Genomic DNA, 20,906 nt, shown 5'->3' on the forward strand with positions numbered 1-20,906 from the left:
TGTGCAGAGAGTTAGAAGAGAGCAGAGATGGCATCAGAAACAAAGCTTGATATGATCCAAATGTAAAAATAATTATAACCTACTAAAATAGGAGTGATTCCTGTGTCCACATTTTATAGAAAATCTTGAAATATGCTAGAAATAATGTTTTTTAAAAAAGAAAGCATATTTCTTTGAGGATTTCTTTTTTTACAAGTCTTTCTTAGTGTCCTGCAGATACACACCTCCCCTCCACTGGTGGCATCCTGCTAATCCACCTACCCCAGAACTTTTTCACAAAATGCTGGCCTCATCCCAGGAAAGAATATTTGTAAAATTAAATTTTGTAGTATGCGGAGACATAGTGAAGAAGAATCTGAGTCATTACGAGAATATTGCATCACAGTACTCTATTCTTTGTTAAAATTTGCTTGTCACTGTGTAAAACTTACCAACTCAGCAGTCTCCCAGTCAGAGTAAGTGACGTTTTTCTGGGCTGTGCATTTGCCTTGGTAATTATTCTGAAGCGAATTGGTACATTTGTAGTTCTAATTTTGTACAGCTACTTAACTAATTACTGCTGTCAGTTGCAATTTTTATCTGGTACTGATGTTCAGCTTAGCTGCGTGTTACAGCTCCAGTGACCACCTCATAGCCAGCATACTGTGTGTGTTAAAAAAAAAAAAAAAAAAAAAAAGGAAAGAAAAAAAGAAAAAGCATGCAGATACCTGTCTGAGTAGTTGACAGAAATCCCCCAGGGCTTGTGCAGTTTGTTTTTGTTAAACATTTATAGTAGTGGCCGGAGTAAAGTCATTGACCCACTTGGGCACCAGCTGTTTAAGAAGCTGCCACATTTATAAAAGGCAGGAACATCAAGCAAGTGCTGCTTTTGCTCTTGTTTAGAGACCCTCATTAAATTATCTAGAGACAATAATCAGATAGCTGCTGTTCAAGTTAATGGCACCTCTGAGCCCCTGTCAAGAGAGCTTTATTTAATGCGCGGCAGACCTGGAGTGGTGCAGGTGCCATTTCAGGCCCTCATTTAATTTAAGCTGCTTTAGTTGGCATGGCAACTAGTTGAGACATCTGGGAGACATTATGCTCAGGATTGAGATTTAGGAGGATTTGTGGTGTAGCAAAACAGAAATCTTATCATAATAAAATGCAGAGTAATGCTTTTGGATTTTTTTAATACTTTACATTAAAAATGAAATGCAAAGATGTATTGCAGCCAGAAGGTAAAGCATCAAATTTAAAAAGGCTGGTATAAATATTTAAGAGGGCCTTTGCAAATGGAGAAGAAAAATTAGAGGACTAGAAACTACGGTGCTACAGGGTTAGTTTTTTCTTTATGAAGTAATGTTAATAACTTTTTTAGGAATGCAGTTGTAATTGGGATTTCAGGTCAGAAAGCTGGCGATATTTATTTTCTAAAATGAATTTTTGTGTGGTGTGCTAGTGACAGGTGAGCAATTTGGCTGTTGTTTTTTTTAAATCAGGTAGGTTATGCAGAGCAACAGATGGAAAGAGAACATTGATTAGGCAGAAAGTTGAAAAACAAAGTTGAAAAACAGAAGGTGAAAGAAAGTTTAAGTTTTCTCTAGATGGTTGTAAGTGCGGTTTAACCTGTGCTGATTAATTGCAGATAATGGGAAGAAGAAGTAGAAGTTTCTGCTGACGCTGACTTGCTTACTGTGTTACCCAGAGATAAATATCTCAACAGAAGTCGGGGTTTGCTATTGTATTTCAGGCATGATATGTAACAGAGCTGGTTATGAAGAGCATTGAACCAACTGATAAGGCTCCTGCAGGATATGGTGAGATTTAAAAGCAAAACCAAACCCAAGCCTCGGGGCTGACCTAGTTCCCTTCCGTTGGTGTCAGAGAGGAGGCCAGGGCACACTTAAAAATGCCCCTGCGAGGTCGTGAAGTCACCGGAGCTTCTGCACAGCAGGTCTGTAGGACAGGTAGCACTGAAGGCTGCGACTTGCTCACGTAAAGCAAACCCCTGTTCCTTTCTGTAGAGCAGTAAGCCAACGTGCGATCACGTCGGTGTGAGGAGGGTGACCGGGGTGTTCCTGATTCCTTCAGGCGATCCCTTTGTGCTTGTGGAAGGCTGAGCCCGCTGCCTGCCGCTCTGCCTTGAGCTGCGAGTGAACCCGGTGCACCAGGGGAGCGATGAGGTTGGGGCCCAGGAGACGGAGCTTTATTTCTAACTCTCCTTGATCTTTTGCACGACCTTGGCAGCGTGTGCCACCTCTCCGCCTCGCTTTTGTCTGCCTCGAACGTCGCAGGGCTTGGTGCGGCTCCGTGCTCAGCGCAGCAGCCTGTGAGGTGTTTGTGGTGCTGCAAGTAGGAGTTAATTAACGTTTGGCAGCCGAGCTTTACCTTCTGCAGCTGTGAATGTTACATCAGAGATGTGCTTTTTTGTCTCAATTGGGACTGCTAAAGGTAACTTTTAAAGCAGAAATATTTCTTAGTCATCTTACCCAGCTTATTTGATGTAAAAGTTGAAATAAGTGTTTTCAAAATTCTCAGTGTTGCAAGTTGAGTTCTTCCTGGAAGTTGAGATGCTGTGGTTTTGCTTTGAACTTTTGCAAGTGTTTATTACCGTAACACGTTCAGGAAATTGGCCCAGTGGTATTGATTTTGTGGGTTAAGATATGCTCCTTGTGTCTTCCATGTTCCTCCATTTTTGAAACATTTTATTTTTAGTATTTTCAGTGTCTCCTGAATAAACATAATGCCCTTCTTAATCTACACCTCACCTCAGGATAAGCCACAGCATTTTGTATCTCTTTGTACCTTCAGCTGTTTCTGTAAATTGTCAGAGGGCCCAGCTATGGCCATGTCTGCGGCACCTCAGCTGCTGGACTCTGTTTGGTTTTTCATTTTTCCTTCAGACAGAAAATATTTTTGTTGGTCTTAGTTTTCTCTTCTCATGTTATAACTCAGAAGAGGTTTTATGGCTGGGGTTTGGATGCGTGTGTACGTGATGCTTGCAAAGGTGAAATAGCAGATACTGGGCAGCTTTGGGGAGGTGTGTGTGTTCCTAACAGTCTGCGTAACTGGACACGCAGCAGCCTGCAAAGAACTTCTGATGACAGGTTTTCACAGGCCTGCACGTGTCATGTTGATATATGTCCACTCTGACGGTGCTACTTCTGTTGCTTGTAATTTGTGGTTTACGGATTATAAGGGAAAAATTAAAATTTCGACATGCCATTAATTACATTAAGAATTTTATTTTGTTTTCTGAGTCGTGATTGGACTTGGGGATAATTTTGTAACAACTACCTTAATGCAAATAGTATTTTATTGAATAATCTTTTCTCTTTCACAACCTATTATTTATTTTCATTCTTTTAAGAGTTTGGAGACTGACCTCTGTTTCGTAAAGAAGCTTTATTCTGTGTTACTGTATAGCTCTGACCTGTAACAGCTCGAATTTCTAAGTTAGAGTAAACGTTTCAAGAGATTACATGCTGGACTTTCTGCTTTTGCCTTAACTAATAAATTGAAGATATGTTGTCACTGAATTGATGCAGAGTGACCTCCATAAGATTATCGTCTCTCCTCAGCCACTCAGCTCGGATCATGTCAAAGTTTTTCTTTACCAGATTTTAAGAGGTAATTTTTTTTTCTTTGAAAATGAATGTAAGTTATGTAGTAGTTATATTTCTTTCTCTGTTTCTTAATGTTTGTTTTTAAGATGTCCTCATCTCAAATAAGTTTCCTATGGAAACTTGGCCTTTTTTTTTTTTAAATTTCATATTATGAATTAAGCAAGCACTAATTATTCTAGTTACAAGAATATGGCAGCCCTGCTGCCTTCTGTTATAGTACATGGGTGCAGACAGCAAGGCTTCATCCGCAGAGGATTTTTAACAGTCTATGAAAGAGTGAAGTTCAGGAGGGATGTGTGTTTTAACAGTCCTCTGATGCTTGTTGAATCAAGGTACAGAAAGGACACCTAGGCTGAACCAAACCAGTAAATATATAAATATATGCACTTAATGCATTTTTCGGAACACTAGTTTAAATTGTCAGGGAGCTGACCACTAAAGTGTAAGTTTATCTAAAACAAGTTACTACAACGATGATTTAAAGCATGGTTGTTTTGATCTTTTTTAGTTTATTTGGAAACTTCTATCCAAGAAATTAGATTATTTTGCTTGCCTTTTGAACATCTGATCATTGTCAGTCCAATTGCATTTCCATTGGCTTTATTTGCATAGTTTCACTGGAGTAAGCTCTCAGTAAGCAGTCAGTTTTATCTGGTAGTACTGTTGTAAAGAGCAGAGCAAAGGAATCTGAATGATATCCGGTGGATATAGGCTACTGATAGTACCTGTTGTGCTAGAGAAAAGATTTACCCACCTGAAGGACAAAAGGCATTTGTGCCTGTGTGATTACTTGGTTTATGATGGCTGGGGAAATGGTCAAAACTCTTATTTGTTATCCAGATGGCAATGCAAAATTGTCATTTGAAGTTTCTTCAAGCATTATTTGACTTCTCCTTCATTTTGCATTTGACCTGAGAGCTGTGTTTGCCCAGTTTAATGCTGTAATTTATTTGCTTTATATCTATATGCTCACTTAGCATATAGATGATGCAGTTTAGCTTGGATTTAATCTGAGTTTACTTCTGAAGTGCTGCTCTGAACTAGGAAACTTTTAAGTCAAATTTTAGTGCTGCAGAAATTAAAATTGTTACTGGGAAACAGAGCAGTAAGAGCCGTGTCGGTATTCCACGATTATGACATGGATACTGTGATTACCACAGTATCCATGTCATAACCAGAGAGGTCATGTTTAGGTTTGTTTTTGTTTTGGGGGAAGACAAAAAAGACTGCTTAAATCACTCTCTGGGTCTGGTTTGTATACCTCCAAAAGTTTTTTTACGTTCATTGAGAGGTCAAATATGCACTAGATAATTGAAGTGAGAATTGCATTAAGATGAGTCAATGGGGAAGTCTTTGCTCATCCGGAGTTGCAGGACCTTTCAGGAAAGTGTTGTCAGCCTTAAACTTTTTTTGAGAAGGAAGAGGAGGTACTTATTTTAATTTCGTTTAATATTTCAGGTCTGAAATACCTACATTCTGCTGGCATTTTACATCGAGACATTAAACCAGGGAACCTACTTGTGAACAGCAACTGTGTTCTTAAGGTGCTACTTAAATTTATTGAAAATGTACATATGTGTATGCTGTTCGTTATCAATCAGATGTGTCTAATTTTTTAAACAAAACCATTTAATATGAACATTTTTCCTGTAAAGTCATTGTAAAAGAAAAAAAAAACCTACAGATTCTTAAAAATAAATATAAATGAAATGAACATCTTCCATTTCCCTTTTCTCTCTACCTCTCCCCAAATCTATGAAAGCAAAGCAGACACAATTCTTTCGTCTGACTTGAGTGGGATATCTCATGCCCTCAGCAGTTTAGAAAGGCAGGCAGTTTCTACAGGTATGTGTTAGTGTTCAGTGTGCTAGTTATAAAGGCAATTCAGTATGCTCGAGATTCTTCCATTGTCTTCTTGGGTATATGAAACTTTGGAGGGCTGAGACAAGTTGAATAGTGATGCCAAATACCAATAAATTAAGTTTTGTTTACATTGATTTGCTAAGCATTCTAAATTGTGAAAATTTTGGTCTGTTTTCTTAACCCTTCTGGTTAAGGAAATTAAAAAAATATCCTCAGAGGTAGCCAAAGTGAGAGAAGGTTGAATCTTTCTGTAACTTTTTGAGGCATATCATGAACAAATGAAATCTGCTTTGGGATGAAATATTCTGAACCCAAGAGGTTGCCAATGTAATTATTTTTACTGCAATTTTTTGTACTCTTTTAGATTATGAATATTGTAATGCCAAATAAAAATATACTGTCATTTCAAATAAATTGTAGAGAGTATAAATGGATGCGGAGCAAAGTAGTGTAATTTCTTCCTATTCCCTTTTCCCTTTGCTTATGCAGTTACAACAGATTATCTGATTTATTTAAATGCTGGCTTGGAATTTCCTACTTCGTTACCACAAGGTTACCTATTTGAAATGCATTAAGTGTTTTGGTTATTTTAATTTTTTTATTTACCTTCTCAATTTAGATTTGTGATTTTGGATTGGCCAGGGTGGAAGAATTAGATGAATCTCGTCACATGACTCAGGAAGTTGTCACTCAGTATTATCGAGCTCCAGAAATCCTGATGGGCAGCCGTCACTACAGCAATGCTATTGACATCTGGTCTGTAGGCTGTATCTTTGCAGAATTACTTGGGCGAAGAATATTGTTTCAGGCACAGAGTCCCATTCAGCAGGTATAATTAAATTTCCCGTTAAAAATCTACTGCATAACTTTGTGGAGTCTATTACTGATGCATTTTGAATTTCAAACTTGCTTTTATTTTGCTTGGTTTACACACAGGCAAAAAAAACAAAACCAAAAAAAAAACTACTTTGAAACACTGAAATGATAGCTTCTAGACAGTATTAAAAGTGGTTATTAACATTAGCTTTTGAAATATGTATTAGTTATATTCCCCTGAAATCTGCTGCGTTACTAAAGTCTACTGTAGTCTACTGAGATACGGTAAAGGTGATGTAAGTGGCGTCAAGGTTTTCGTAACAACTAATATGAAAAAGTAACACGTTTCTATCAATCTATTACTGAAGATACAGTATTGGCACTTGAACTATTCAAAACGCACCAGTAGGTAGTTTTGCTCAGACTACTTCATTGTAGTAGTGGTCAGGTATGTAAGGAGATGTTCCTTATTTTCTTCATCTTATATAGCTACTGCTAGGTGTAAAATCATTCGATTTTCTGGAACATGTCATCAACACTCCAGCAGTAAGCAAACTAATGCAACATGCCTGTATCTCTACTGTTCTTGAAGTGTTATTTTTAAAGTAGATCCACAGTGATGTCTGCAGTAAGGTATTAGGGATGGATGCTTTTATTCATTTATCTAAGAGCAGGAACAAGATGTGCTGTCATAAAAATGTTTCATGTCCTTAGTATTCATCAGTAGATTAGAAACTACATAGCAGCAAAATTGTGAGATGACTTACATTGACTGGCAAGAAATAAAAACACATACCAAACTTTTTGTTAAAAGGGACATTCCAAACCCTATACTTTTCTTGTTTGTTTATGCACGAAGTATTCTCATGGGTTTGAAAGACATTATTCACACTGATGTGCTATTTTAAACATTTGTAATTTGCAATGTTTTTGCATTGTGCACATATATATATTTTTTCACTACTGTGTCATGTCCAGTGGCTCTTACCATTGGCACCATAGTAGTGTTACTAAGTTTTCCTGGTAGAAGTAAGGCAAGAGTTTTAAAACTGACTGTGCTGCAGTTTCTAACTGTGATCAAGTTCATAAAGCTTTGCATTACAAAAGCAGACTGGAACTGGTGATTTTGGTATTTTAAAGTTTGGATAGTAGAATATTGAAATAAATGAATATATCTAGGTTACTTACTCAAGTTACAATAGCTAACTGTGGATAAGAATGTTATAGGATTTCTTACAAAAAAATTAAGACATGAGATAAACTACCATGAGAATTAGGGAATACCATATTTGAAAATGTTTCTGATTATCTGGCACCTCCTATTTTTTTCTGATTATCTAGCACCTCCTATTTTTTGTGAATATACCAGGCTTTTATGGTATCTGTTCCATGTGTGTATTACAAAATCATATTTTTCCCACATCGAAAACCTCAAGGTCTAGGATTTTTTTTTCTCTCTAGTTTTCCCTCTCCTTACAAATGTAGGTATTTTGCTGTCACTCCTCTGTGAAGCAATGACAGCCGCAGCGAGGACGTGGTCAGTACAGGGTTAGGAAGTTGCACGTACCTCGAGGCCCCCTGCAACCTCTAGGGTTTCTGCTCACACCAAGGGAAGAGTAGCATGGTTGGTGTGTAGACAGTAGTCACGTTTCACAAGTTGAGACCAACAGTCAATGAGTTATTTTCACGCATACAAGGGCTGTGTAATGATGATAATGGGTTTATTCTCAGAGGAGAGGTAGGCAGTTGCTCGTTAGCATGAGTAGATGTGGTCACGAGGGAACACTTGGAGCCAGGGAGCTGAGCTCACCACTGGCAGGAGTTTTTTGTTTTGTTTGTTTGACTCCTGCGGGGTTGGCTTTTTTTATTCAGTAGAGGAGCATATGCACATACTTTTGCAGAAGTAAGGTGAATGCTTGTCTGCTGCTTTTAAAAATTAAAAAGGTGAATGAAATGTCATTTCATTTAAAGCTGGTAGCAGTTTTAAGCAGAGCATCATCTTAGTTCTTTTTTAGGTAGTTTTTATGTTCCTTACAGCCAGCACCACTCCTCTTCTTTCCCCTGGTGCTGGATGGATATAGATAGATAGATACGGTTTGTTTGCTTGTTTTACTTATTTTCCCCATATGTTGGATTTTTTTGTATAAGGCATTTGTACTGTAGTTCTGAGTTTTTTTTTCATCTTCTATGGAATTATTTGTGTTGATATTTTGTGAAAAGTGCAAAATATTTGTGTAAAGTAGAAGTTGACCTGGTTTGGGATGACTTTGTGTGGTATCTTCGTATGCAATGCTTATGTTCAGTTGAGACTGTTTGGTTTTTAGAATGAATAACACATCATTAACAGCACTTCTCAGTTTTTTTCGTGATATAAAGTTGACTTTTGAAATTGCAATAAAATACATTACTAAACCAATAAACAAAATAAAGCTTCCAAACTTTAAAATCTTTTTTTTTTCAGTGAAGCTACAAGTGTTTGCATTTGCTGTCTACTAAATGTATAGGTTAATCTTCTTTTGTTTGCTATCTGTAAAATAGTGTTTCAAATTGATTCAAACTTTAAGTTACTCTAGATTAAGAATCTTCTATCATAGTGAAATATATTAATAAGTGTCGAAGATCTCAAATTTCTGTGTTCTGTACCTGCAGTTGGATTTGATCACTGACCTGTTGGGAACACCATCACTGGAAGCGATGAGGACAGCTTGTGAAGGCGCCAAGGCACACATACTCAGGGGTCCTCATAAACAGGTACTGCTGGAGATTACTGGCCTTCTTAGCACTGGGTCTAGACTATCCTTCACTTAGCCTTCACAGCGTAGGATTTCCTCTGTGCAGGATGCTATTGCTGCATTGTCACGGTGTTTTACATCTTGATTGTATTCTCAGGCTGGGGAGGAAAAAAGGTGGTTGGCATGGCATGGCATGTATGTTTGTAAATATTTGGTTTGGATCTCTGATCTCAGAGTTGTCTCTGCCTGTAAACTGAGTTAAATTTTCCAAAGGTGGTTGTGTTGTTGCAGTGGCACTACTTAATAGTGAGTTATTCAAACTCCAATTCAGGCAAGATGTTTTTTTTTCCACTAGTAAAGTGCATTTCTGGCTTTTGTCTTGTACGTATTGCTTGACTTGCTGATACAAGCGACCACCTCCCCATTTTTTGAAGAGGCAGTGTTTTCATAGCTTTTTCAAATGAAGATGTTAAATGTAAGTGATAATGTTGGCAAGAGACATAAATTAAAACTGGCACAATAGTTCAGAAAGCCCCAAAGGGACTCCTCTACTGACAGGAGCAAGAGTGTTAGAAGTGTAAATCGCCCATTATCCAGATCTGTAACAGAATAGTCCAGTAACTCATCACCAAGGGTCCCCTCAGACATCTGTTGGGTGAACTGCGCTGTTTGTGAAAGATTTAACAACATACTGAAAACTGAGATACAACATTCAACATAACTGATGTAGAATTTAATTTAAAAAAAAACAACAACAACAACAAAAAACAACAACAACAACAACACACAACACAAACCCAACAACAAACAAAAAACAACAGGAAAAAAATGGGATGGTATCATTATACTGACTGGCCAATAAAAAGAGCAAATGAAACATGCTGTTAATAGACACAAAGAACTGCTTAGGCAGGAATGCTTAGTTCAGTAATAAAGCAGTATGTCCACCCAGTTTAGCCATTTATGTGATTGTTAGATAGTAAAAATTAACAAAATGAGTAACCTGTACATGTTAATACGTGAGATCTTTCCAGGAAAGTTTGCATATTTATTTTCTCCATGTTGAAGCAATTTCTCAAATGTCTACTCACCGCAAAGGAAGTTACCATAGAAATGAGCATTGAATATATATTCTGCTGTATTATTAATGTGGGAGTTCTGCCTCCTAGGCAATCTTGATTCACTACATTGTGGTCTGTATTCTATTTTATGAATTTTTTTTCTTTTAACATTAATAATGGGAGGATTTCCTTAAGACTTTCTCTGCCGGTTTTAAAGCTAATCAAATCTAACTGTTTTTGCTGTCACATGCTGGAAGAGCTCTAAGTTTTAAGCCTGTATAGTCTTGCACTTTCAATATTTGAGTTGTTTAAAAAAATAATAAATTTGATAGTACCTGGAACTGGGAGAAATACATCCACTGCACTTTATATAACAGTATATGAATACATCCAAATACTTCATGGAATGTGTTCTTTTTAAATTCTGATGATCTGATAATCACTTGACGCTTCCAAAGTGCAGTAGTTGTCCTCTAGATAGGAGCAAGCAAGAACTTTAGAATTTGCTAGACTTCTTCAGTTTGTTAAGCCTGGCTAATTATCAAGAATTGAAATGGATACAAGAATGTCTTCTGATTTTTCTAATCCCAGTGTGAAGGCTGTTCCACAAGCTACTGAAACTGTTTTTTACCCACTGAATTACAGGAGTGCAAAAAAGCAAGTGTGTTGAAATGGTATAAAATGTTTCTAACAGAGATATATTGGCCTATTAGTTATAGGAAACAACCCATAACCAATTGGGTCCATGTCGAGGAAAATAACATTCTTCATGGAATGCTACAGAAGTTGAACAGTCTTTGGAGCTGGTGTGCTCATTTGCAACTTGGAAATAGGGGTTACAGTGCACCTAGTTGATTTCTTTACTGATTATTTCTGTTTACTGTGTCAAGCACACTTCATGTTTGAATGCAAATTCATGGCTTTTGATCTTTAAAAATGGAGATCACAGTAATTATAAATAACTAAATGTTACCCGTTTCTTAATTAGAAAGGAATTAACAGGAAGAGAAAAACGTTTGAAGCAGACAATTGCTTTCTTGCACAAACTATTTTTCATCAATTTAGGTGAGAACAGGAGTTAAGGGGTAAAGTATTGGGCTGCTTTATGTACAAACAGATTAATGCGTCAAGTTTCTGATTTCAACAACAACAACAAAGCCCCGTATGTTGTCGTCATAAAATCTTGCATACTGTATAGACTACTTTTTTTGGTTTTGTATTTACCAAATTGTGCCTCAAACTGAGTTTTAAGTGAACTGAGGTTGCTCAACTAGCAGCGCTAGTTGGAGCATCTCCTCCTGCACTCATGGAGGACCGTGAGCAGGGATTCAGATTTCCTTACCATATTCCCTGCCAGAACGTGCTGACCCACTTCTAAAAGTAAAATGTGTTGGAGCTCATTCCCTTTGCTGTGCTCTTGCATTCTGTTATGGAGGAAGGAGACCCAGTATGATGCACCATATTTGCTGAAACGCCTGAATGTTGATTCTATGGTAATCAAATCTTAACAGGAATTCAGAGGTTAGCAGTTTCTTCCTACCTGGCTAGCACTCTCTTATCAGGACTGTTTCTTATCTCTAGCAGTGGGCTTGGTTGCAGTTTCCCAAGCAAATGCTGTTCGCAGATACTCCTGGAGTGACAGACAGCCTGCCAATAAGGGGCATACGTGTAGTGGAAAAATGCATCCCTGTTTGTACTGGATGCAGCAGGCTCTATAAATGAGGAATGCTATCATATTTTTCTGCCCCAGTATGCAGGTGAAATCTACTTAATCACAAAGCCTGGATGACCGTACTGTTTTGCATAGATGGTATTTACTACTGAGAAAATCATACGAAGCTACCAAATATTACAGCTTTATATGCTATAGCCTGCACCAAATACAGAGAAGTGCATGGTGCTGTATTCGGTGTTGCAGATTTATACCTCCACAGTGACACTTTTTAAAATCTTTACACAAATGGACAAATCTACAAAAACTGAACAACTTATATTTATTAGCTTTGCTGAACAGATAGAAGCAATAGATGCCTGCCAAATATTAGCACCGCATACCAGTTAAGTCTATGTAGAGTTCATGCAGTTCTGGAAGTCCTGCAGATCCACGCAGCTGTAATACATGGTCTAAGTTTGGCAGTGAATATTGCCCCGTAAGTACACCAGCTAGCTTTCAGCTGACGTTATAATTTTTTGCAGAATGCTGTAGTCATTTCTGTCCGTAGGCTGGTGTATTCTGCCCCCACCTCAACTGCAATTAATCATTCACTTGCTGGTGTGAATGCTATTTCAGTTTTCATGGGAGGAGAACCAAGGTGTATGTGGGGGTGGTTGTGTGTATGCGCATTGGTTTATTTCCTTTTCAAAAGGGGAAAAAAAAAAAAAAAAGGAATTTTTAGGAGTTTGGGGATAAATTTTAAGAATTTTGGGGCTTGAACAGTAACAGACTCCATGGTAGGAATTTTCTTTGGAATAGTGCCTGGCCTAAATCCAAGGGGCAGGGTTTTGCTTGGTTGGGTTTTTGGTTTTGTTTCTGGCAGGATTCTGTTCTCATTTTCTTCTAAGTGTGAAAATTGAGACTCTCCCCCTACCCCAGTACTGCTTTTTTCACTGTGAAGGAGAAACTGCGCAGTTGTTTGGCGACACTTCATTTACTTTGAAGACTTACTGTAGTGCGCTCTACTGCAGTGACCAAAAGCACTGGCCTTAATGCACCCTTTATGAGGTAGTGAAAGCTTTTTCAACTGAATTATTGATGCAAATTCAACAAGATTATAGCGTGAAAGAATTAAAACTTTATTTTCTGTTAATCAAATTTAATTTACGTAGAATTTTTTAGGAAACTTTTTTATTCTTTGTGTGTTATGTTTTCTGTGCATTGATTTGGGAATATGAATAATGGAAATGAAGCAGAAAAATACAGTGCTTGGTTTTGGCAAATGACATAGTTGTGGCTTTAAAAAAATATCTTGGAAGCTCAACCCAGAGAGTCCCTGATGTAGCTGATGCTTTCAAATGAATGGCATATAATGGTAAAGTTTTTATTGTTGATTCTTTCTCACTCTGGATATCTTCAAGCAGTTACTTCGTGTTAGGAATTGGCGTGGGTTGTCTTTGCATGTTGCTGTCTTTGTGTTAACGTTCAGTTTCAGAGTCAATTTCAGAGTCTTGTACTAGAGAATATGTGAACGTTGTCAAATGGCAACCTCGTATGTCAGGTAAAACCTAGTTAAAATATTACCTGCCTGTCGAACTAGCGGGGCCCTTGCTGAGAGGGGAGGAGCAGCCGGCCTCGTCCTCGCGGCTGCCTGGCAGCGAGCCCTGCTGAGGGGCTCGGAGCTTGCCCCAGGCCCACAGCTGGAAGGCAGGTTGTGTCCTTGCAGTCCCGACAGCGCTGGATGTAGCTAAAATCTGCTCTAACTTGGGCATTTGTGCCGCAAGGGTTTTGCACCCTCAACTAAAGCTGGAAACGTTCAGAAGGGACAGGCTGACGCGCGTCTGTGTGCATGGACAAGCTGAGGAGGTACAGCAGGGAACGGGTCTGCGGTGCTGATGTGGCCGGTGTCCGGCTGCTGCACATCGCCTCCCGCGTTCCTGCAGCCTCTGTAACCCCGAGGCACCGTGCGCTAAACCCCTTTTCCCTTCCCTTCAGACCTGGGGAGCTGCCCTGCTTCTTTCTGCACAAAGCGCTGGATGCCTGAAGGTCATTTTAATTGCACTAGATGACACTGTCAGTTAGATATGGATTGGCTGCGTAAAGAAAAGCAAAATAATCCATCATTTGGCAGTCATTGAGATCAGAACAATGAAATACTGGAAATGACGTGGGCAATCAAAGCTCTCAGCAGCACAGCTTCAAGTAGTGTTTACAGAGAGAAATAAATATCTCCCCTAGAAAAAGGACTCTGCATTTGCACTAAACGTTGAAAATAAATATTTAAGAACTAGGCAGGCGGTGGTTTTATAACAAGTGAAAGTTAAAGACAACCCTTCAAGAGGCTTCAGAAGTGCTAGGCGAAAAATGGCATAATGTGCATGGAAGACATGTATTTGGGGACTGGGAGCACTGCATTATGGAATTGGTCTACCACATGCCTTGGATGTAAAGTGGAAATGACAGTAACCTTCCCAGTAAAAGCACTGAAATGTGCTGATTAAAGTGTAAGACTATACATGGATGACTTCTGATTCCATCTTGCCATGTTTTTGTGGTTATAATTTAAGAAAGCACTACAAAATTTGGTGGTTACTCTTTTATAATGGTTTTAGAAAATTGCTTAAAACTTTTTCAGCATCAGTTACAGCAGTAGTTCACCGAGAATAAAAATTTGTTTGTCTTGTAGCTGAGGAATGACTGTTAGCATTGGGCAGCTATTGGTATTACCAAATTTGTTTGTTTGAGAGAAAAAAACTTGTACTTTGTAGGTTTGTATTGTGGTTAAAGCAGCAACTGCTCTCTGATAAATGTGGTGGTTGAAATATGGACATGTCCAGGGTTAACATCTCAACTAAGGAAAAAAATCATCAGTTAGGTTTCTTTTGCAGTTGCTGTGTTAGTGATTATGCTCTTGTTGGGTAGCTTTAGCTAGTGCATGTCCTTCGTAGCACGAAGCTTGTCCCCAGTAACTCTAGTACAGTGCATGCTATAGAGGTATTTTCTGGCTGATGGATCCGCTGGGATAACTATCTGTGCTTTTCTTTCCCATATTCCCTTACAGCCATCCCTTCCTGTCCTATATACACTTTCCAGTCAAGCTACTCATGAAGCAGTTCATCTCCTTTGCAGAATGTTGGTCTTCGATCCAGTAAGTATGCTTTAAAATAATTTGAATACATTTTATTTTAAAAATTTTGGTTGTCTGCTATGTATATGAATATTGTTAGTAAAGAGTTGCTTTAACTGACTTTCTTCTAGATTGCATTTCAGAACTTCTGGTTCTGTAAAAGACATAAAAGTATCATCTTATAATTGGTCGATTAATTTCCCCCTGGAATGGGTATTTCACAATTAAAATCTGTCTTTTGAAGAAAGCTCTGATGGAGTGAGAGAGATGAGGGTGTTCATGAATCATGCTATCTTTTCCTAGCTAGGTGTAGGTAGCAGAACATCAGATACTTTGATGCAGTTCTAATTAGAGACACGTGGGTGTTCATGGTCTTGCAACACACGAAAAATTCCTTCTGTGACACAGTCACAAAGCAGGATCTTTTTTTCCACTGAGCATCTGTTTTTCTAATAGAATTTGCTGCTTTGGATTTATTAGATCTCATCTCTTTGAGCTTACTGTAAAAAAAAAAAAAAAAAGTTACAGGAAAATCTGATACCTGAATCAGGTGACCTTAGTTATTCAGGAAAATCCCTGAAATTTTAAATGAAAAATAGAAAATTGACTGAACAGCAAAGGACGAAGCTTGTAACTGGTAAAGTTTTCAGAAGGCAGTTCAGTACCTCTTGAATAAAAAATAATTAAAAAAAAAAAAAGTCTTAAGATACCTTTACTGGACAAAAACACAGACATGTTATAACATAACTTATATGTATTTTTTTTTCCTTTCTATCTCCCCCAACATTCAGAACACTGTTTATTCCCAAATCACATTTCAATAAATGAATAAATGTTTTTGTTTTTTGAAGAACACGGATAATCCTTTAGAAGAGTTGATTTTAATTTTATCTAAAAAATGTCCAGGGAATTGGGACACTCGGGTTCTAGTTCAAGCTTTGCCACTGTTTTTGCTTTGTATTTTTGAGCAAGTAACTTTTATTCCTGTTTTTTTTTTTTTTTTTTTAATCTGTTTATAACAATGGATTTCATTACACCTTGAAAATGCAATAGCAGTGATGTCTGCAGTTCTTTAAAATGGAGAATGTTCTCCTTTTTGGTGTTGGACAGTTAGAGCCTGAGTACTCGGGTTAGGCACAAAAAAGTCACATTAATGTGAAAATAGACTGTAATTTAATCCCTTACTCTGACTGCCTTCCTCCCTTCTCTTCCTTCACCACTTGTTTTCTGAAACATGACACGTAAGGGATTTCTAAGAACTCTGGGTGCCATATGCTGAATTATACTGGCCTCAGTAATGCTTAAATTTTTTTTACTTTCAATATGTACTTAGGGGCACATTAAAATGTTTTGCAGAATATGGACTTACAAAATGCTGTATTTGCTAGCATTACAAAAAATAAATATGGGTTTTATTTTTGATTTATTGCAGGAGTCCTAACTTTAAGGTTATATGGAAAAAGTAATTATTGAAAAAATTATTTATAGAAATCATCTTTAGCAGCATTTTCTATCATTAGCTCTGGTACGGAAAGGTCAATGTCATCTTAGCGATGCTGCTTGTTTTTAAGTAAATTGTTCCCCCTAGTGGCAGAGTGTTTGCAAAGCTAGAACTTTTCCTGACAACTAGTCCTTCACCGTCATCTGGGGTTTATAAAACAACGTTGAGTCTTTACACTGTTTCAATACCTCAGGAGATACACTAACTTTTTTTTTTTTTTTTTAATTTCTTTAAATGCATTGTTCCAGTCCAAAAGAATATCTGCTAAGGATGCCTTAGCTCACCCATATCTCGATGAAGGGCGGTTGCGATACCACACTTGTATGTGCAAATGCTGTTTTTCCACATCTACTGGAAGAGTTTATACTAGTGATTTTGAACCCATCACTAATCCCAAATTTGATGACACTTTTGAAAAGAACCTCAGTTCTGTTCGTCAGGTTAAAGGTGAGTAGTAGTTAAATCTTTGCATATGCTTTTATCCTCCTGCTCCATCCTCCAGTAGTATATAGTTAGGATATGCAATCTGGATGCATATACAATGCAAGGTGTCTTTTTTTTTCCTTTCTGGTACTTTTCTGGAACAGATGATGGAAATAATTTGAATTGGGATTTAATCTATAACTGGTTATCATCAATTCAGTACTAGAGTATTGACTGACAGTTTTATTTTGTATGCATTTATTTCAGTGTGCACATAAAGTTCTGTGTGAATTCCTGGTAAGAGGTATGCTATCAGATTAGAGCTAGGTAAACTGGAGTTCTTTTATCCTTACTAACATGTACTTTTGGTGAAGGAAGCTTTAGTTTCCTCCAGTCTGAGTTTCATTTAACTGAAGCACAAAGCTTTAATCTAATAGTCTGTTTTTTTTTTTTTTATTTTATTTTTCTCCTATTTACAGAAATAATTCATCAGTTCATTTTGGAACAGCAGAAAGGAAACAGAGTACCTCTCTGCATCAACCCTCAGTCTGCTGCTTTTAAGAGCTTTATTAGGTAACTGTATGTAATCACATCTGATATTAATTCCCATTTATTATTAATACAGAATTCATACATCCATAATGTTTTTGTTTTGAGTTTCCGAGGATAAGAGAGGTCCATAGATAAATTCTGCAAAAAATGCCTTAAGCATGTGTGTAGTTACATTTTTAAAATAACTATACAAACACTTAGATTATATGAATACTTAGAATTCAAATAAAATGTGTAAAGGTTTTGAGTAATATTTTTGTAAATACAGAAAAGCACAGTAGTCAAGACTAAAAATTGGGATTGAAAAGTTGAGTTCTGATTGTAAAATTGCACTGTAAAAACATTGAAGTGAATGACAATTATAGCTAAAGAATCGTTAAGGAAGTAAGTAGATAAAGTATACTGAAATAGTCATTGTCAGTGTTGTTACCTGTTGGTCTTTTTTGTTTGTTTTGTTTTGTTCTTTGGGGGGTGTGGGGAGGGGATGAAATGTTCGCTTACTTGAAATGTTTGCTTACTGGTCAAGCATTAACTTTCTTGTCTATTAGCTTTTGCAAATGAACACTGATTTTCTGTGTCAATTGCATTCTAGTTCCACAGTTGCTCAACCGTCTGAGATGCCGCCATCTCCACTGGTTTGGGAGTAAAGTGGAAGATAATATACTACTGAAGATGTAATGTAGCTTTCCACTGGAGTCTGGGATTTGCAATTCTGGAGGTTAATCATGCTTGTACTGTAATTTTACTAATGAAGTTTTAAATTAACAACCACTACTTGTACAATATGAATAATATTTAGAAATGTACTAGACTTTTAATCTTGTAAAGTGGTTGTGCTTTTAGAAGAAAATATTTTACCCAGAGTTGCACGTGTTTTATGAATTCTAGTGCAGCTGTGATGGCTCAGCTCAGAACAAACAGAATTGAACCAAATTTGGGAAGGATTTTTTTTCTTTTTTTCTTTTTTTTTTTTCTTTTCTTTTTTTAATCAAAGAGAGCTTGTACAAAAAGATAGACATACATTTTGATATTGAGCCATTCCTGAAGATTTGGGGTTTTCTAAAACTAAGGAATACAGAAAACTTGACTGCGACCAATCATGAAGTCATGTCAGATGACAGTGACCACGGTAGGTGGGCATGTCACCTGGTGATCCAATCTATAAATAGCTTCTCACTAGAGCTGTGATGGTGATGTGTGCTGTTCTAAAATCAGATGTTGTGAGTAGAGAGAATGAGTTTGTGACTAGGAGAGACTAAACTTCTGTTTCCTTACCCAGTATAAATATATATATATATTTAATCTATTTTTATTAGAAGTTTTTTCTGCTCTTTCTTACATAAAAACCCCCCAGCATGCATCTTCTATGTGTGTAAATAATTCCATTTATGGGCTAATTTCAGAGATCCCTGACATCATTGCTGTATAGAGAGAAACTAGCTTGCACATTTTAGGTCTGTGAAATTTTGTGAGAATTTTTTCCTGCACTGGACAGTTGAGAGAAAAAAAAAAAGGAAAGGAAAAAAAAGCACATAGGGAATTATGTTAATTGTGTTTGTGTCTTTAGGCAAAGCTGTGGAAGTCTTGAAATGTCACAGTAGTAAATAACTTTTATTACTTTTTGGCTAATTCTTTTTCTGTTGGAACACTGAATTCTGTGCATATGTATATATGAACACAAATTGAAGGCCTCTACCTCCTGGAGTATACAACTTGGTTTGTTTACCTCCACATGATTTTTTTTTTTTTAAGTTCAGTGTGGAGACTTGAAACTTGAATGTCCCTTCCAACTTTTATATTTAAAACAAGACTAGAAAATTGAAGACTGTTTTTCACCTGTACAAAGAAATATTAAAGGGTGGTCTTAAAATTTGAACATTGGTCTGGAGAAAAACCATGGTGTTTGTTATGGACAATTAACTGTTAAAGTTATTGTAAGTTATCTGTATTTAGCAGAGTATTTTCAACGAGTGATCTGAGCTGAAATTGGAGACTATTAGTAAGTTATGTTTGGAAGTTTTAACTTCAATGAAGTAATTATTTGCTGTGAAAGAGACAAACATTGAATAACTGAACAAAGATGGTGCAATATCTTTGTTTTTTATGAGGCTCCTGAGAATAAAACCAACTGAAGCATTTCAATTCACTTGAATGAGAAACGTGTTTAATTAAAAGAGCCCAAGAAGACACTGGTATGAAAGGTAAAATCTCAGAGGTTGGTCAGTTAATGTGGCACACTTGCTGGTCACTTTGTAAAATGTAGATTTGAAGTACAGTGGTGAAAACATTAAATGTGACATTTGAAAAAGAAGTGTGTTATCTTTATTTCCTGTCTCATCTCCTACCTTTATTTAAGATTCGATTGTTACAATCTTGATTAAATGCTGTCTAAAAGAATACAAGTAAAAAGAGTTTATAACATCTTGTTTCGGGCATGGTTTTGATTTCTTTACACATGCATCTGCATACACGCATATATATGAACATATATGTGACTTTAATGATATTCATTTACTCTTTAAAATTGATCCTGGATAAAGGCAAAACTTGCTGATTAAATGAAAACAAGCAACTTACTGGCACTTGAGAGGTTGAAAGCCATCCATGCAAGTGTAGATTTTACTCTATTTGCAAAGTTCGTGACATTTTTTACAGTGCAAATGCTTTTATCTTTTCTATACTCGAAATGGAAACAATCCAACATGCAGTGGTGTTGCAACAATATGAATAAAAATGTTCATGTTTTATGTGTATGACTTGTTTAAACAAATTGAACTGTGTAGTTAAAGCCTCAAGACCTCATAAGAACTGAAGTGACACAAGGAGGATAAGCCTTCTTAGCACGGTCTGCCTTCCCAGGGGTGCCACAGATACCGGGACTCAGGTACATGCCTCTTCTTCCAAGTCTTCATACGCTTACGAGATAAGTTTTAACATGTTTTAGAACTGGTGATGCTGGTGTCATTATTGCTTCATGGCTGCCAATTGCTGAACTAGTTTTTGTTCATTCACTGCCATTTTTTATTCTGTTTGTTAGATTCTCCTTCAGCAAAAGACTAGGAAACAAAGGTACATACAGCTGGGTCTTTGCATTTTGACACACAGTTTTGTTAGGGTATGAGTGCATAAATGGTATAATTAGTGAAGTTTACTTTGTTCATCAGTGTATTTTTTTGAGCTCATCGCTAGAGGCTCATGAGTTAATTTTGTTCTTAAATGTATTAAGAGTAAGATGTCTTTTTGAACATTTACCTTCCAGGGTGTCTTGGTATGAATGTGGGCAAGGCACCGTGCAGAATGAGTAGTTTAAAACTGGCACAATTGGCACAAATGTGTTAGTAAAATTGTGTGCACGTAGCTACCAACAACAACAAAAAAGCTATGCTAATGTTTTCAGTAGCCTCTACTGCATTTTACATTTTTAATGTAAGCTGATTACAATGAAAGTGAGAGCTCTTAAGAGCTGCCTCTGCCAAAGACAATTTTGGGACTTGCTGTTTGCGCTACCACGAGGCTATGAATGCTTACCAGACTGAACAGACAGTTACTGGCTAGCGATTTTTCTAATAATG

At 37.1% G+C, this 20,906-nt stretch overlaps 1 protein-coding gene across 2 annotated transcripts in view; it reads left to right on the plus strand.

Moving 5' to 3' along the window:
- NLK (nemo like kinase) overlaps nt 1-20,410 on the plus strand; it is a 49,121-nt gene extending 28,711 nt beyond the window's left edge. Inside the window, exons 5-12 of one of the 2 annotated variants that reach the window (XM_082776258.1) lie at nt 3,503-3,609; nt 5,064-5,149; nt 6,088-6,297; nt 8,934-9,035; nt 14,793-14,879; nt 16,608-16,806; nt 17,262-17,361; nt 17,927-20,410. In XM_082776258.1, coding sequence (XP_082632384.1) covers nt 3,503-3,609; nt 5,064-5,149; nt 6,088-6,297; nt 8,934-9,035; nt 14,793-14,879; nt 16,608-16,806; nt 17,262-17,359 — 889 coding nt within the window. In that variant the 3' untranslated portion in view covers nt 17,360-17,361; nt 17,927-20,410. The remainder of the gene's footprint in view (nt 1-3,502; nt 3,610-5,063; nt 5,150-6,087; nt 6,298-8,933; nt 9,036-14,792; nt 14,880-16,607; nt 16,807-17,261; nt 17,362-17,926) is intronic. The other variant, XM_082776257.1, reaches the window with a different exon arrangement.
- Nucleotides 20,411-20,906: the final 496 nt, after the last annotated feature.

Source organism: Aythya marila, assembly GCF_965140915.1.
Source record: "Aythya marila genome assembly, chromosome: 20".
In the NCBI taxonomy this organism is placed as follows: domain Eukaryota; kingdom Metazoa; phylum Chordata; class Aves; order Anseriformes; family Anatidae; genus Aythya; species Aythya marila.